The sequence below is a fragment of the Eretmochelys imbricata genome, chromosome 13 (assembly GCF_965152235.1).
Source record: "Eretmochelys imbricata isolate rEreImb1 chromosome 13, rEreImb1.hap1, whole genome shotgun sequence".
NCBI lineage: Eukaryota > Metazoa > Chordata > Testudines > Cheloniidae > Eretmochelys > Eretmochelys imbricata.
The window spans coordinates 1,873,918-1,891,941 of NC_135584.1; the positions used below are offsets into that span (position 1 = coordinate 1,873,918).

Below are 18,024 nucleotides of genomic sequence, written 5' to 3' on the forward strand. Positions count from 1 at the left end.
CTTGCCGTCTGCGCCCTGGTGAGAACATGTCTGGTTAGCAATATGCCACATAGTAAAAGGGGAAGAAACAAAGCTGCACCATGAAGAGAACAAGAGTCCCAGGGAAATTCAGGACAGGAAAGTGGAGTAATAGATCATACACATGAGCTAGAAAAGAGAGAGAAAGGAGTAAGGGGCTGAATTCTGCTCCCCATGGGGCCTGATCCAAATCCCACTAAAGTCAATGGGAAGATTGCATTAACCATAATTGTCTGATGTTTTTTACCAAAATATGGCATACTTGCACCAGGATTACAAAAGAAATTTAAATATAAATAGCAAAAGTTCTTCACAGCAGTATTGTAGGGACCATGAGTACAGTGAAACAGTGATGAGCTGACAAAATCTTAACAATCAGTTCCCTATAAAAAGTTCTGATGTAAGGGATGTGCCCCAGTATGTATTTTTTGTACCCACAGGGTTACCATACGTCCTTATTTTCCCGGGAGGAATTTTTAAACTTTAAAAAATTTTAAAAATTTAAAAATTCCTCCCGGACGGTGATTTAAGAACCAAAAAGCCTGACCTGTCTGGGAAAATACGGGTGTGTGTTAACCCTGCCTAAAGTTCTTTGTTAAAAAGATGGGCCTGAGCTAGAAATGAGCTCTGTTTCCCATCTGTGGGGCCCCGTCACGCCCTGGGGGTGTGCTAGGGTGACCAGATGTCCCAATTTTATAGGGACAGTCCCGGTTTTGGGGTCTTTTTCTTATATTGGCTCCTATTACCGCCCACCCCTGTCCTGATTTTTCACACTTGCTGTCTGGTCACCCTCAGGTGTGCACATGTGTGGGTCCCAACTGCTGCATGACCCCCTCATTGAAGCAGGTGTGCAGGGTTACTGCCCTGGGAACTGCAGGGCACCAGGGGACGTGGGGCCAGCTGCAGACAGGGGCGTGGGGCAGGGCTAGCTGGAGGCAGGGAGTGCGGGGCTGGCTGCAGACAGGGGGTGTGGCAGGGGCTGGCTGGAGGCAGGGGCTGGCTGCAGGCAGGGCAGGGGGTGCAGGGGCTGGCTGCAGGCAGGGGGTGTGGGGCTGGCTGCAGGCAGGGCAGGGAGTGGCTGGAGGCAGGGGGTGCGGGGCTGGCTGCGGGCAGGGCAGGGAGTGGCTGGAGGCAGGGGGTGCGGGGCTGGCTGCGGGCAGGGCAGGGGGTGCAGGGCTGGCTGCGGGCAGGGTGGGGGCTGGCTGCAGGCAGGGGCTGGCGGTGCGGGGCTGGCTGCGGGCAGGGGGTGCACGGCTGGCTGCGGGCAGGGTGGGGGGCGCTCACGGGCAGAGCAGCTCGGAGCAGCCGGGGACCCACCCGGCAGCAGCGGGAGCCCCAGGGCCAGGGGAGCAGCCGCAGCTCCAGGGCTCGTGCCCAGGGCCAGGCCGCAGCCCACGTGGCTCCCGCAGCGCCCCCGGTGGCCGGAGGAGGAATCACATCACTTCCCGGCCGGAGCCCATCAAAGCCTCAGCACCCCCTGCAGGGAAGCGGGTTAACAACCGGTTCTAAAACGGCTTCAAAATGTAACCACCGGGTCATGCGAACTGGTGTGAACCGGCTCCAGCTCCCCACTGCAGTGAAATCATTACAGCTGTGCTCTCCAAAGACTAAGAGCGCCCTATAGCGGCCTCATTCCTTTCTTTACCTGACTTTATCCTGAGTTTTAAAGGCGTTGTTATTCTTGCTTTGCTTAGCTCGTGATCAGCCAGCGGTTCGGTAGCTGTCCATAGCAGCCTTGTTCTCGCTGTGCTCCGCGTTTGAACATCTAGGAGAGGCAGGTCTTATATAGCAGGGCTCTGCTGTGGCAAAGAGGAAAGCAGCCTAAATGGTAAATGGTGGAATAATGGCTTGAGTGTCAAAAAGATGTTTGTGGTTTTGACGGATTCCAATATAAATAACTTTTGGAAATCTGGAAAAGCTATTAAGCAACAGGTATCAGATACAGCCCAGGTTAATCAGCCAATGCGGGCAATCAGCATTCCAAGGGCTAAGGCACATGTCTCCAAGCGCACACCGGTCATTTGCTAATACGACGGGTTTCCGGCTCCCACAAGCCTGATTCTGCAAACTCTTGCTCATGTTACTAGAACATAAAAGGGCGACAGACGGGGTTGGACCCAACAGCCATTCCGAATTCAAACACAGCATGATCTTTGCAGCACGGGACTCACCTAGCTCAGCTGAGATCTCACTGGAGGCCAGAACTTTCAGCTGTGACTGCGGGGAATAAGGCACCTGCACCCATGTCTGCGTACATAGATACGTGGTCTGGTCCTCACAGATGCTCCTGTTGACCTGCAACAATCAGACCCTACTGAAAACCAGGCCACTGATTTAGGTGCCAAAATGTAGATTTTGGAGCCCAGCTTTAGCACCCACTTTTGTGACTGCACCACACAAAATTGCCCGCTAGCCATCTCTATGTACATATGTGTGTGCATATCCCAGAGTCTGGGGTGCAACTGTGGCCATTATTTATTTGTTTAGATTTATAAGCATCTCAGACGATCAGTGCCCAGTCCGTTCACTGGATGCTATTCCATCGTTTTAAACGTACAATACCATCTTCCACCGAACATCCCACTCTATTGACCACCGCTGAATTGCACGTGCAAATTAGAGATGCAATTGCACATTCAATTCTGCAAAATCGGATCTCAATGGCTCAGAGATAATGTCAATGCCAGGATTAGATTAATGAGCTCTAAACATGTGTCTACCCTGCAATTAAAATCCTGCAGCTGGCCTGTGCCAGCTGACTCGAGCTAAGGGGCTGTTTAAGTGTGCTGTAGACATTTGGGCTTGGCTGGAGGGTCCCAGAACAGCTACACTGCAATTAAAGAACTCCTTAGTCCAAGCCCCACGAGCCTGAGTCAGCAGGCATGGGCCAGCCACGGGTGTCAAATTGCAGCGTAGACATTCCCCGAGTGCCCAAAGCAGGTTCAGCCCACCAGGGCACAGCTCCCTCTCAGGCCAATGTCACTGACCACTCACTGCCTGCTTTTCGTGTCTTGGTTGTCTGTCATGCACAATTCATGTCAGAGAAACAAATGAAATCACTCACAAACAAGACACTAAGTCCCCTGATAACCTGCCCATGATGAGCCCAGCAGAACACCACGTGGTGCTGAAAGCCAGCTCTGAATCACAGAACAATGGCTTTTGGCGCCTGCACCGGGAACAGTCTCTGGGAAAGAGCTGAGGGAGGTTTATGTCCTTAAAGTTTCAGCCTGAGAAGTGTTTCCTGAAGGTTATCAGCACAGTTTCTACAGCCTCCATCGTGTTACTGATAGAACTGATGCCTGCAACAGACACTGACAAGTCCCTACCCAGTAAGAAATTGAGATTTAACGTCAGCTACAGGCTTAAATTGCCATCAGCTCATAACGATGCTTTTGTCCTAGTCGCCTGAACGGTTAATACCTTCAAGATAAAATCTTTTGTTAGATCCCAGCTTGAGTGGTCAAGTATGTCGCACAATAAGGGAAACTATGTTTTCAAACCAAGTAAACAGGTCATCAACTCAGCTTATCCATATCAGACTCTTTGTATATATTTACCACCTTCATGACCTCCCATTAAGTGCAGCTCTGGGAAATGCCAGTGGATGTTGTTACAAGAGCAAACATTTTAAGTAATGGGCCATCTTCCTATATCTCACCCACAGAAAAAGGAACTTCTCTTCACTGATACTCTCAGTTCTGCTTATAGGCCACCTCTGGGAATCGCTGGCAGATTTTCTACTTTTAAGGGCACGCGGTGCTCTGAACTTTTGTCAACAGCTGCCATCATTGCTTGTGCAAAGTAGGCAATTGTGCATGCAAATTGCCAACCAGTAATGGGCAAGCAGTGAGCAAATTACTGGCCAGAGTGGTTGTGAAATCTGAATCATAATTCAATTCAGAGTCGATCGTGCTTTTTTTGCTGGTATTGCTTCCCCATAAACATTAGTGTGACTGGGTTTTGACCCTCCGTGTCACTGAAGCCCCAACAAGGTGGTGCAGGAGGGAAGGGATGAGCCATACAGGGAAGGTGCTACACCCTGTTGGCCCGCTGGAGTGCAATTCCACAGTGGACTCTAACCGATCCATGTGGAAGGGAAGTTTGGTTTGGGGCGGACAGAGGAGGAGGCCATGTTTGTGCAGATGCCCTGACTCCCTGCGGAAGGGATACAAGGGGGCCACTGGAGTCCAACACGTGGGCCAGAGCCCCGCCCATGCAGGGAGGATGCGGCGGCCCTGCTGCTTTCACAGACGCTTTATTCTGTCCCTCAAGGTGCATTTAGTGTCCTGCACAAAGGCCAGTCGCTCAGGTTTGGGCTGGGAGGGTGAATTGCTCTCTCAAAGATGCCGTAATCAGAGGGTAGGCCCCTGGGAGCTGGAGAGGGCAGGCTGGGATATTGAGCTCCAAGAGGGCTGGGGAATAGGCCGCGGCGGCGTTCAGATGCTCATTTCGGGAATGGTTTTTACTACCAGTGGAAAAGTGCAGCTCCTCTGTTCCTGCCCAGGACAGACGGTCTCTCAGCTCTCCGGCTCGCAGCCCAGAGATCTAGCGTCCTTCTGGAAACAGATTTCTGGTGAAAGCCAAGGAGTTTGCCAGCCACAGAGGGAGGAATTTCCAGCCAGATGATTTAGCAAATGGGCCACTTCCCTGTACAGGGTTTTCTCCAAAGCCCTACTGAGCGGCAGCCTGACTACCTCTCATTTCCCCCCGGCCCACCACTCCATAGGTCTCTGCGGCAACACAGACATTAACAGTTCAGGGCCAGATCCTCTGCTGGTGTAAACTGGCATAAGCTTGAGAGACATCAATGGCACTATGCAACGTATACCAGCAGAGGCTCTGGCCCATGGGCACTTCTTCTGTACATCTCCAATGATCCCCCAGTTGTTGAGCCGGTGCCTTACCTGGTGTAAATCTGAGTAGCTCCATTGAGTTCAGTGGCTCTGTGCCGATGTTACCGGCCTGTTCTCTCCCCAGCTGCTCCCCGTAATAGCTGGGAGACGAACAAGAAGTTGCCCGTGTTCAGTTTGCACAACACGCGTATTCAGCTGGACCTGTGACATCCGGCTTGCGAAGAGGGCGTTTTGAATAGTACCTGGCTCAATGTACCAGGGGAAGGACGTCATCTAGGGCCATAGTAACCCCTCGTATAAGTGGAGCAACTCCACAAACCCGGCTGCTACCACTAGCTCTGAACATGCCCCCCCCGTATACATGGCCGTGTCCATAATAGACACGTACCAGATAAACGCAGCCAACAGAAGCTCAAGGAACGAAGCTTCTACTTCTACAGAGAGTGAAAGAGGAATAATTAATAAACGGCTTATGGCCCCATTTTCAGAGATGCGGAGCGTGTGCAGCTCCCACAGACGTCAGTAAGACCCTTAGAGACTAACCAATTTATCTGAGCATGAGCTTTCGTGAGCTACAGCTCACTTCATCGGATGTTCACGAAAGCTCATGCTCAAATAAATTGGTGAGTCTCTAAGGTGCCACAAGTCCTCCTTTTCTTTTTGCGAATACAGACTAACACGGCTGCTACTCTGAAATAAGACCCTTGAAAATCAGGCCATTGGGGGTTAACCTCCTCAGACAGTTCTCGAAGCTCTGCCTAGATCTGCTGCTGGGGAGCATGCAGCATGAGCGTCCTGCTCAGGTATTAGGTACAGTGACCTCATCTGGCCCTGAGTGGGGAGCACATCTCCCGGCCTCGCAGATAAGGAGCTTCCTTCAGACAGTCTCTTTGAAATGCCAGGCAGACTCAGTGCTCCTCAGCCAGGCAGAGGGGCAAGCCAGAAACCTCCCTTTCCCTTGCTGAGCGGTTCCAAGGCAGCACATACCAGAGATCCCCCCCGGCTAGGAAGGATGGTCTAGTTGGTAGCAGCACTAGATTGGAACTCAAGAGACCTGTGTTCGATTCCTGACTCACCCCCAGAGTCCCTGTGTGTCTTTGAGCAACTCGCTTGGTCTATCCTGTGCCTAAGCTCCCCACCTGTAAAATGGGGATAACACTGACTGTATTAGGACTGAGAGGTGCTTAGAGACTGCACTGTAGAGGGCCATGTGAACAGAAAGGCTGGACTCCAGGGCAAAGGAATTGCTCCCACCAGGGGAGCATAGCCGCTGAAAGGGGGCAGGGAGGCTAGTGCAAAGACAGAGGTAACATTACCTACAGCTCTCCGGGGGACCTGAAACCTTCTGAAGGACACTGTCGCATGTGACTGACTGGTGCATGGTCATGTGGGGTGCTGCCTGATTGGCGGGGAAGGGCATTGTGACAGGGCTGGCACTCTGGTCATTATTAATACTATTTAGGCCCAGCTTCCCTGAGAAGGCCTACCTGTATAGATTGCCAGGCCAGATTGTAGGGTTGCCAAGCCTCCAGGATTGTCCTGGAGTCTCCAGGGAGTAAAGATTGATCTTTAAGTGAAGACTATGTCATGAGAGAAAACCTCCAGGAATATGTCCAACCAAAACTGGCAACCCTACCAGATTGAGGCTAATTAGCCCATTAGCAGAGAAGCTGTACAAAAGGGCACAGGAAGGCTTGCTAAGGGGGGAAGACAAGACAAGACAACAGAAGGCTAGGAGAGCCTGGCAAAGGCAGTCGTCTGAGCAGGACCCTAACTCTAACCTTCCCCACCCCCCTTTTGGAGAAAGGTTAGAAAGTTCAGCTGAAGGTGTGGAGATACTGCTGCGGTGTTTACAAACAGAAGGCTCAGAGCAGTCTGAGTTCGTGGAAGGGGGGAGTGGCCCATGGCAGGCATGCATTGGGGTGGCTCAGGCATTGTGCTGAACTTCAGACATGTGACCCTTAATGTAGCCGCCTATCTAACTATTAATGACGGCTCCCCTTTCCCATCAGAATCTCTTCGTGTATTGTCAGATGCAAATTTCTGTATTCATTGTGTGGCAGTGGGGAGCAGGGAAGCATTCCAACAAGCCGAGTTTTACAGCAAAGGGGAACAAAACCACATCAGGAATGCTGAGGTAATGAAAGCTTTTATTGAAAGGGTAACAAGAAATGCAAAGCACCCCATGCACAAAGCAGGGCTCTCGGCTCCAAACTCTCCTGAAGCTTAAGCTGACTGCAGAAGTTTGCTTAGAAAATCCGAAATATTTTCAACCAAGTAAGCAACAATTTCATTCCTACAAAGTCTTTTCTACAGCTTGATTCAATGATCAGAAGCAGAACATTTCGTTTCTATCATCATAGCCTTGACTCAAAGTGTCATGGGGAACAAAAGTAAGGAAGTGCAGGGTTCTTCAGTCGTGAATTCTCTCCTTCATCCTGGTGCCAGTGGCGGTCTGCCCCCAACACTTGCCCCTTGTAGAAGGCTCAGGCCAGCGCGTTAACCAATAAAACATTCTGTGGGGAAGAGAAGGCACTCGTTCAAGAGAATTCAGTTTTCTCACTGAGATTTTCATCAACTTTTCTCACCTATGCTAGAGGGACCATTTAAAGAATTAGCAATGGTTAGTGGGTGCTACGGTACCAGGACATTGGGGTTAATGGCCCTAGTTTTGATCACAAGTGGAAATCAGATGGTGGATTAAATCCAATCTGTAGCAAACATTTAATGTATCCACCTCACAAAGCTACTACATGGGTTAGTATAACTCATCGTCTCATCTCAGGAGACAACTTGACTGGAACAGGATGAGCAGTTCCAAACCATCACCTAGAGCAGGGTTAGAAGATTTGACAAGACATACATGTATGAAATTGGGACAGTATGTGGCTCCTGGTTGCACTGTGAAGATTTAGCTCTGTGTCCCATTCAGTCTATGGTGAGAAGACATTTGTTTCTCAAATAAAGCAGCAGGGTTTGTAAGGTTTTACCATGCCAACAAGGTGGGACATTTCAATTTAAGTCCTTACTTTCAGAAGTGGCCTCTAATTTTCTGCTGTATTTCGCACCTGCACTAATTGTGTGTACAATTTTCACTTAATTGTCAGAATACTTGATTGCAGCAGCTTAGTCAACAAAGTACTGTAAAATGAACAGAAGAAAAATGTAGACACATATTCAGAGGCAGAGTTTAGCCTCTTCTTGAAAATTCAGGACAATGACTGACAGGATCTAAGGGTATGTTACTGCAAAGTCTGAGCCGGTGAGAATCCAGAAAAAGAGACCACCATGAAACTCTACAGGAAAGCAACATGAAGAAATGAGTAAAGCCTTACATTCATGACTTTGACAAGACCATCCTCCCAGTTCAGGTTGAGAAGATTAGGCAGAGGAATTCCCACCTCCAGGGCATCTGAAATAAACAAGCAGAAACTATCAGCACTGTGCGGAATGACGTGGTTGTAGCCCGTGAGGAAAGGCAAGAGAGCTCTGAAACACAAACAGGACTCTAAGAGACAGAAGACTCAAATATAAAGACCGTACCATTGATGAGTGGCACATACGCAGCACTGAGTATGTCACTGATTAATGGTTCAAGAAGTGCAACCTGCAATGGAGAAAGAAGCGTCTTAGCGACCACTGAAAAAGACAGCATCTGCCCTTTCATTATGGAGACACTGAATTTGATCCATTCAGTCTCCGGATCAGAATGTCCCCCCACCTGCCGGCTCTTATCATGGGACTGTTTTAGTAAGCAAGACAATAATTTCTCGGGTTGCAGACATTCCCATTTCACAGATCACAAGAGGAGGACAGCTTGTGACTCAGTTTCCTGCTGGGCCCCAGACTGTCAAGTCACTTCATTTCTCTGGGACTCTTTTCCTATAAAATGGGGAGGGCTGTGAGGATAAATACCTTAAAGATTATCAGGTGCTCAGATACTACAGTCATAGAGGACGTCTAACTCTCCTACATAGATGAAGATGCTGAACGAGAGCTGCCTTCAGTAAGCTCCCCATCAGGACCCCAGTTAGTCCAATCTGTGATGCCCCTTTTTCATTTTAAGTGAGCATCAAGAGTCCAGAGGTTGCTTCAGAATCTCCCACTTGCTTTACACCTAATGCCCCAAACTGCTGTTCTCTACCCACTAGGGATGCCACAGGCTAGGTGTTAGCTTATGGAGAACAAAGCTTCCTTTGCTCTAGGATGACGCCTATAAGGGTATAAAACTGAGTGGTGTCAAATTTATTAAGCAACTTCTATCAGTGCAGGACACTCGGAGCTCTTAAAATGCAAATCTTAGGCAAGGGTTTCCCAACTTTCTCAGGACTGAAAGCGGGTGTGTTAATCACAGAAATGACTGACAGGTAATTATGCTCTATTTCCTCCCACCCTCCCCCGCAACCTTCAAACACTCACAAGATGCTCCCAATGTGTGAAATTAATTCATAGATTCAAACGCAATTCTTTGAAATCAGAATGGCTTAGTGTGAAAGATGATAGAGGAGTCAATTAAAATAATTGGAGCGTGAGAATACTTAAGTTTTCTCCCACAAGAAAAGTTTGGAGACCAACACTTATTAAAACTTTTATTCCTTATTCCCTGGATACAGACTCCATCATTATTGTACTTTGTTCAGTGTGTGTGTCGTGAACTTACATTGAAATCGCTAATTAGCGAAGAAGCCAGTCTGAAGCCGACTCTACAAAAAACGGAAAAAGTCAAGACAGAGTCAGAGACTATCCTGTGCGATACCAACTTTGCCAGTATCTGCATAGCTGTGGAAAGACATTAGTAGATCAGAGAAAATTAATATTTCACTGGGATGGCAACACAGTTACTCACACAGTTTATCATTAAATCAACAGAACATGGAAAATCTAGGGTTTGACCTACCAGTTCCTGATTTCCGTAGACTACAACGTATTGTAACAATACTATGAAGTCCAACTCTAATCAAGTTAATGAGACACCCATTTGGCCCTGAATTTGTCTTACACACATACAGAAACAATCTTTGTGAAAACCAAACTGAAAATAGAGGGTCATTTTTCAGGAACCAAAACTCCCTAATTATTTTTTATTCTTTTCAGAGTCCACATTTCAAATCTCTGTCATTACCAAAGTGAGGCCAAGGAATCTACTCTTTGTATTGAATTTAAATAGTGCGTTTCCATTTAGTCTTGTCTGGTTCACTGCCTGTTGTTCTCCTGAGGAATATTCCTTACAATGTGAATGAGGCACAAGGGATGAAGCCCCATTTACCTTTCCAGAGTTACAGAGAAGTGGAGTTTGTTGTCTGAAATCGTTGGCTGGACACTCAGCACAATATCCTGCAATTAGAGCAACAAAATAAAGCAAATTGATTCCTTCTTCTCCCATTTCCAAGATTGAAAACAAAACCCCAAGACATCTGGGAATAGCCCAAATCAAGGCAGGGCTCTCCTCCTTGTGCGCAAAGCTAGAACCTTTTGGTAGGTGGCATCAGTGTAATTTCTGCACCAAATGTTCTGACTTCCCTTTCTCCCAGTTGGGTTTTATTATGTGCATTTTATAAAATGCCCAGCCCTAGCTTCTTTTTAAGTGCACTGGAAATAAAAGGACTTTTTCATGTAGACGTGCTGCAGTGTTTAAGAGAACAACAGAGAACACATCACAGGGCCCATTTTCTATGGCTTTATCCAAAACTGAAAGGCATCATGAAGCTTCTGGATAAAGACCCAACAAGCCTCAGTGCACTGTCCCCTCTTTGCCGCTCCCTGCGACTCAACGGGGATGAATCTGAACTTGTTGTCTTTATACTTACAGCATTCAGAACAAAGAGAGGCTGCTGGGGCGAGTCTGAGGGGGAAACCTCAATGGAAGCAGGGAGGCGCACAGTGACGTTCCCATTTTGCTCCGAAACTGCAGGCCTTTCCAGAACTCTGATCTTCAGCAACGGTTGCTGTGACTCTGGCAGCAGTTCAGAGACCTGTGCAAAGTCACCAGGACTCAGTTACAGCAAGAAGCAGAAGATTTTGAAGGTAAGAGGGATATGGCAAAAAAGCTGAAAAAAATAAAATTGCTGACCTCGGGAACGAGAGTGTGAAGGGCAGAGGCTGTCAGTGGGATGTCAGTGGGAAGCTGAAGGAGAAATACAAAATGAGTCAGCTAGCTGAATTGCTTCCAAGAAATGGATCGTGCATAAACCATTATCCCTGTTAACGTTTCTTTGCTCAGCCAAATTCTCAGGTTCTTCTACTGGCCGCAGATCATGCAAGTAGCAGTTTGCTGAGATTATGCAGATACAGTGGATGATGGAAGGAGAATTGTTTGGCCCAGATTCATCTCTGCTGCCACTTCTCTGACTGCTCCAGGGCTGAACCGTTTGCACTGAGCAGAAGTCTCAAGCCTCTTGTGCCCTTACTCTTAAGAGCACAGAGTAAAAAACTTGCAGGGTATGGGCCGAAAATGGTCTTGTCTCAAGAGTCAAGGGCTTAATTGCCAATGAGGGATGCACCTGGACTCTCCCCTCTATGACCTTACTGGTATTACTAGATAAGAGAAGTCAGTGGCCATGCAAAAGCCCTCTCAATAAGGCAAGACCAGGTTCCCCTGCTCATCAACATTTTTACCTTGTGTTCACATGTGCAGCAGCCCAGCCCTGCGCTGTGCAAGGTCAAGCCCTGTGCGTTATCAAAATGCAAAAGGCAGGACTCTTACCCTAATGAGTCAAACCGTTCCTAGGTCGTTCGAGAGCGAAAATAGGTGAGTGGCCTAAAGGTGGCATGCCTGAGCAGAAGGCTCAAAGGAAATAATCCCTTCCGGTTTGCCACACTCACCGTTTGACCTGCAATGTCTGTCCTGAGTTTCCCAGGTGCCAGCAGCAGCTTGAACGCTGAGCTGAGGAGACACAGTGAGAGGCCCAGCTGGGAAGAGCTGTCCACCTCCGACGGCAGAGATACGGTTGCTGCTGAGCATGTGGGATCGTCGACTATATTGCCAAGCAAATCCTTAACGACAGCCTGAAAGAAAGTTTAGAAGGGGCTGCAGGGACATCCATAAAGCTCCCCACAATGAAATACGCTATTCATTAAGCCAATATCATTGCGGCCACACTGTATAGTAAGATTCCATTCATAGATAGTTTATAAATGGTCTATGCACAATTAATAGATGTTTTAAGAAATAGTTAATCAATTGTGAAACCATCCAACAGATCAATAGGTTGCTTATAGCCATGGCTTACAAACATCTTTGATGTCTTCTACTGATGCCCCTATAACCATCAACACATACTACCGATATCCGTAATACGTTTGTAACATCTACTAGCCATCTATCAACTCTCTATAAATGGAACCTTAATATAAAGCGTGACCATTGTTGCTTTATCAAATGCTAGCATTGGGTGCTTCTGATTGAAGATCAACTGAACATTGTTGTATTAAACTGACAAATATCTAAGCTGCTGTTCATCTCTCACACCCAGCCAGCAAGCTTTAGTGCGTAATGAAGTCTACAGAGAGTGAGCAAGTGACAGCAAATGTGACCAGTCACTGGGCTGCAGTCTACAGCCTCTTTGGACGAGTCCTTTGCTGAAGGCAACTGAGAAATCGGGGGCTCCTTTGAGAAATCGTCACCACACCAAAGGGGATCACAAGAACCATCCGGCATTGTGGACTCAGGGATGCTCACACTAAGGAAAGCGACAGCACTTACATTTAAATCCAGTTTGATTGCTGCATCACTGACCACGGGGAGGCTCGCTAAAGTGTACTGGAGATTTCCTACCACACCCAGCGGGACCACAGCTACAGGAAGACAAAGAGATTCTCTTACAATGGGATGAGGGGAAAGTGCCCCTGCTCTCTGTTCCTGTTATTATTTATTATTTTTTGTATTATCATCACACCTAGGAGCCCAGTCAGGGACTAGGACCCCACGATGCTGGGTGCTGTACAAACACAGAACAGACAGTCCCTGTCCCAAAGAGCTTCCACACAAAGTATTCCTGGCTATCCCCAATCACCCTATTCCCAGCAGAACACTTCTGAGGGCAGCAGTCCTTGAAATGACCCGCATTGGGAAGAGAACATGCAGAGAAACACCCAGCTGCACCTCTAGGTCACTCTGAGCAAAGCTGTAGGAATTGGCTCTGAACTGAGCTGTGAGAAGCTCTCTTAGGACGAAGCGGCTCTTGGAATGGAGGAGGTTGCAGACTCCCTGTGGGAAGTCCAAAAGCAGCCACTGAACTTTCCCAGCATCTTCTTGATCAGGAACTTTACAGAGTTTTCACCCCACATTGGGAAGGTTTGTTTCCCATCCCCTGCTCTTTGGATCACTCGGTTCTGAAAGAATCTCACCTCCAGCACCAGAGCACGGATTGCTTCTGCTGCCTACACTCCACGGCTGCCCTTTTGCTGCAGGTCAGCTTAACAACGGCTTAAAGATTTAGAAAACCTGGTAGCTCCTTTAGGTGAAATACTCATGTAAAATCAGATAATTTTTCATATTGGGCAGCTACAAAGTGCTGAACTGTACCAAGGAATATTTTGGAACAGGAAGGAAGAAGGACGTGACCAGAAACTTACAGTTCACGGTGCTCAGCAGAGGGTTCACAGCGTTGAGCACGGTATCAATGAAAGGGCACAGCTGTAACACACAGGGGAAAGATCCAACTGCATGAGACTCTCAGAGCAACTGGATTCTGTCCCAGGCTGGATCATACTGGTACAGCCATAGGAATACTGCTGGTTCATGAACTTGGCAAGAAGCTGCCACAGTGCAGCCCAGGAAGTTCATTGCCCGCATGGGGAAGCCTCTTAGAAAGCCTCCTCCACACCCTCTTTGCTGACAAATGAAGGACCAATGCTGGCCTCTCAGAAGGGGTACAACTGTGGTGCACCAGGGGGTGCAGAAGCTCACCCCTCTGCAATGTCTTAGTGCAATAGGGACCACTTGTTTGCACATTTGGGCTGTTCAGGAATCACTTTGATCCTTGCCACCACCATTGCTTTGCAGACTTACCACTCCAGGAAAGAGGTTCCCAAGGGCATCCTTTAGGACAGCTGGATGTAATGGGAGCACACTAAACAACAGAAGAATATAAAATTAGAAGGGATGCCAGGTCGTAACTGGAAAATGAATGTAATCAGCACAAGAGAAATCGAACTGCTCGCTCGTAGCTTCACGCTGTCCTCCGTACAGCGCAGGGCTTGGGGGTTGTTCTGAAATTAATAGCTAAGAAAGAAATCCAGGATCTGGCCCAATATTAGGATTAATATGCATCCACGTATAGCACAGCACAATGCAGAAACTCTCTAGTTTGGCCATTTGAGCCAAGCCTTTGAAAGAAACATTTGTTCTAGTTACAGCAAATGAATACGGCACTTAAGTATCCTAAGTATCAAACATAAGAATTAACAAATTTATTCTTTGAAGAGAATAATAAAAATGGTTGATGCCGGCCCATCAATGGCACATGGTCATTGCGTCACCGCAGATATCTGTGGTACCCACTTGTTGAGGATCCGAACGTTAACAAGCTGCGTCTTGCAGTCTTCAACGATTAACTTGGGGGCGCCCATGTCATCCTGTGCCAGTCTGGCTCTTGCGGTAATGTTCACGTCCACCTGGAGATTGAGCACCTTACCTAGAAGGCTGAAAGCAGATGTAGGAATTAATTACATCCAGCTTAACAGCTGTCCCTGCTGGCTGACTCTACGAAAGAGGGCAGGCTAATAGCCTCTTCACAGGATGTGTCTTCATGCTAAACTGGGGGCTCTCTGACTAACTCACCACCGTTTCACATGATCCTCTCTAGGTTATTTCTGCACCGTGTGAACTTTTAAAGGTGGAACTATGGTTAATAAATGACACCTTCTGATATACACAAGCCTGGGAAAGAAACTGCTCTGTCCACAGAGAGCGGGGAGGAATGGGGAATGCGTCCTGGTCTGAGTTTTCTCGTGTTGCACCCTTCTGCTTTATGGCCCCCTCCAGGAAAGACTACTCACCCTTTGCCTTCAATTAACACTTGGGTGTAGACGTTCATCTGGACCCCCACTCCTGGCAGGAGCTTCAGCGATACTTTGGGGAGAGTAAGTTTTTTAATTTCCAGCCTGGAGAACGAACGAGAACAAGAAGTTGGCAACAGAACAATAGCGCTGAGGACACGGACTTTCCATAGCCCAGTGTTCATCCCCTCAGCCAGCCAGTCCCCCTGGAAGGGGCTTCATGAGCTAAGGGGGTTTTCAGCATGGGTGTTTAAGCTACGTTTTCACAGTGCTTTAATTCCACTGTTTGCTGGGAACTCTCCCTCCTGCATGGATAGAACTGGGTACAGGGTTTTTTCCTTCAAGGGCTGTTAACACTTTAAAATCCCAAAGCGGACGGGGGGAAACCCACCAACTGTGATTTCAGAGTCACGCTTGACAGAGCAAGGAGTGAGTGACGCTGCCCCCGGTGTCACCATCGGGTGGTTGTGAGGCACGTGTAGGTTCATCACTCATTGAATTGCTCATATTGATGGTAACGGGTCATGGTCTGGACAGGCGAGTGCATAGGCACATACCCAGAAACATTGTCTCAGCACCATGGGGGACAAAGGCTTGCTCCAATCTTAGCTCCCCAAAAGATCATGGGGAAGCTGCCCCACTGCTTCTCTCTGACTCGAACCAGCAGAGGGATGTCATTGGGGGTGGCCAGTGGGTCAGGGATGTTGCGTGCGCAAGTGGATGACCAGGGCTGACAGTGACGAATGCATACAGCACTCCCTACTAGATTATTCTCTCTCATTAGACACATATTGGAGTAGGGAGGGGAGGGGACTGCTCGTATCCAGAATGGGGCCGGACATCAGCGCTGCCTTTTGCAACATCTTTGTGCTCCTCGTTGGAAGCTGGTTACGCCAGTCCTCCCTCCCCCATTGGCCAGAAATCAGCCCGTGGTTTGTTCCCTGACACCTGGGCTGCCCCCGACTTACCCTGTGAGGCCAATTCCCAGGTTCAGAATCCCATCGGCAGCTGACATGGTTCCTTGCACACTGTTGAGAATGTCTCCTCTGTGGAGCACATTGGCTATAACTGAAGAGATGAGCTAGTGGTTAGAATAGGTAAGGTGGGTTCCATCCCCAACTGTGTAGCCTGGGGCACGTCTCCTCCCCTGCCCGTGCCGCGGTGTCCCCATTTGTGAAGAGGGTTTGGTGATAGTTATGCACCTGGGTAAAGCCCTTTGCAATCTTTGGGTACAAAGTGCTTTATAACTGCAAGAATGACTCTGATTATCATTGTCACTGATACTCAGTGACTTTGGTACTGCCCGCAGCTTTTCTGTGTAGGGGTAAATGAAAGGAAGGACAAAATAGTTCAGAAAATCGTAATAAATCTGACCCCTTCCACAACACTGGATTAAATAGTATTCTAATAAAACTTACCTTTTTCTAATCCATTTACATCCACACTGGAAAGAACCTGAACAGTTCCATCTAGTCCTTGGGACAGGGTCAGCAGGCCGCTGAAGAGGAGAATGGCCCAAACCTTTAACATCTTGGTTGTGGTACCTGTGAAAAGAATTCCCAGTCCATTAAACATCCGAGGATGACGATCAGGAACCGGAGACTGGACATGGTGCCAGAGGGGGATAGAATAGACAGGGAAAGAAGCCAGTTGCACAGAATGAAGGGGAAGCAGGGAGAAAGGAGGAAGGCATGGCAGAGGGGATCCATTCAGGCAACAAGCAGATGAGTGGCAATAGGTACTTGCGGCCGACTCCTGATCCCAATGAAGTTAATGAAGTAAAATTACCATGGATTTAGAAGAGACCAAAACTTGAACTTTCAGCAGATGACTTCCATAATGGAGCCATGTGAAAGGAGAGAACAGTTATGCCACTTTCCTTACTCCCTTGACTTAGGATAGTTAAGTCATTTTCCTCATTCCATCGGGAATGGTTTCCGGTATTTTTGAATTGGAGTTTGACTGAGAATTTTCTCCCACAAACCAGAACCTGTATCCCACACGTAGGGCAGTCGGAACCGTGTTTGTAACACGACATGTCATGAACATTAATGGAATGGCATAAGCACAGGCTTCACTAAAGAGTTGGCTAGGAAGGAGGGCAAACCCTTGTCAAACATGAGCATCTCTGATAAAAGCAGGAAGTGTTTAAAGGGGTTAGAGTCGTTTTTCAAAGACTATGTTAAAGAAAAGTGCAACAGGACCACTTCCAGCGCTCTTTTGATTTTAGAGATATTACCAGCTCCAGCAATATAGTCCCTGTACTGAAAACGGGGACACAACTAGAATTAGTATTGTCTTGAGAACCCGAAGGAACTTCTTCATTGCTCCCATTGTACTATCAACACATTTAAATGGAAATATAATAAAAAGGAGCAAAAAGCATCAAGATAAAAATTAAGGGTCAAATTCACCTTGGGCCTAAGCGCACCTGGTTTATGGAGCTACTCAAGGGATGATTTTAATAATTATTATTTATGAAAGCCTTGAAATAATACTTCAAGAATTTTCAACAACATGCAGTGAGCATACATCTATTCTTCAAAGGCCATGAAGAACAGCAATCTCCCCACCCGCCTCTGTCTGTGATGGTGGATTTGCTTTCATCCAGGCTTGATCTAAGAGAATGCTCTTCAGAGAGTCGTTTTGGTCTTACCTTCGCAAGCTCTTGGTCACTAAAGAAAGGTCTCAAGAGTTGTCCTCCTTCTCTGCAGCTGACCTGCAACTGGCAGCCCTTATATACATAAAAACTTGTGACTGGAATGAGGAAAATGACATGACTGAGAAAGAGTCAGGCTAATTGTTTGGGTCTAACAATAAAGTGTGATCTCTGAGGTCATCCAGTGCAAATATTTCCTTATAGAAGTGAAAAGTTAGGTAAATTATTGAGCAACATGTATCAGATGCACAGCCTGGTTTCTGGCCAGCATTTTAATTCAGCATTCCAGGGTGCTAATCCACAAAGGTTGATCTAACGATTCTTGCTTCTTTGCTAGTCTAGTGCAGTGAGTTTTCTTCCTTGCTGCTCAGCTGAGTAGTAAAACTGGGATTTGCATGTAGGGCTGCGGTTTTTGATGGATATGTGGGTCTTTCATTAAATGAGGTGGGGGTGGGGGTTTTCAGCCAAATACCAAAAAAATTCAGCTAAACT

The 18,024-nt window shown here is 47.6% G+C and overlaps 1 protein-coding gene across 1 annotated transcript; it reads right to left on the reverse strand.

Moving 5' to 3' along the window:
- Positions 1–7,360: 7,360 nt before the first annotated feature.
- On the reverse strand, positions 7,361–16,403 carry LOC144273353 (BPI fold-containing family B member 3-like). Its single transcript, XM_077831855.1, has 15 exons — positions 16,292–16,403; positions 15,842–15,941; positions 14,874–14,978; positions 14,377–14,517; positions 13,885–13,945; positions 13,449–13,509; positions 12,577–12,668; positions 11,697–11,879; positions 10,945–10,998; positions 10,682–10,846; positions 10,141–10,208; positions 9,535–9,577; positions 8,418–8,481; positions 8,210–8,286; positions 7,361–7,390 (listed from the first exon to the last, which is right to left on the reverse strand). The coding sequence occupies exons 1-15, from the start codon at positions 16,401–16,403 to the stop codon at positions 7,361–7,363; spliced, it is 1,356 nt and encodes a 451-aa protein (XP_077687981.1).
- Between the last annotated feature and the right edge of the window lie 1,621 nt (positions 16,404–18,024).

Excerpts from the sequence above, each read along its gene's own strand:
- LOC144273353 (XM_077831855.1), bottom strand. The coding sequence starts at position 16,403 with ATGTTAAAGGTTTGGGCCATTCTCCTCTTCAGCGGCCTGCTGACCCTG. Across the intron at positions 10,999-11,696 it reads CAGACATTGCAGGTCAAACG|CTTCCCACTGACATCCCACT; the intron begins GTGAGTGTGGCA and ends TTTCTCCTTCAG. Across the intron at positions 10,209-10,681 it reads CTCTCTTTGTTCTGAATGCT|GATATTGTGCTGAGTGTCCA; the intron begins GTAAGTATAAAG and ends CTCTAATTGCAG.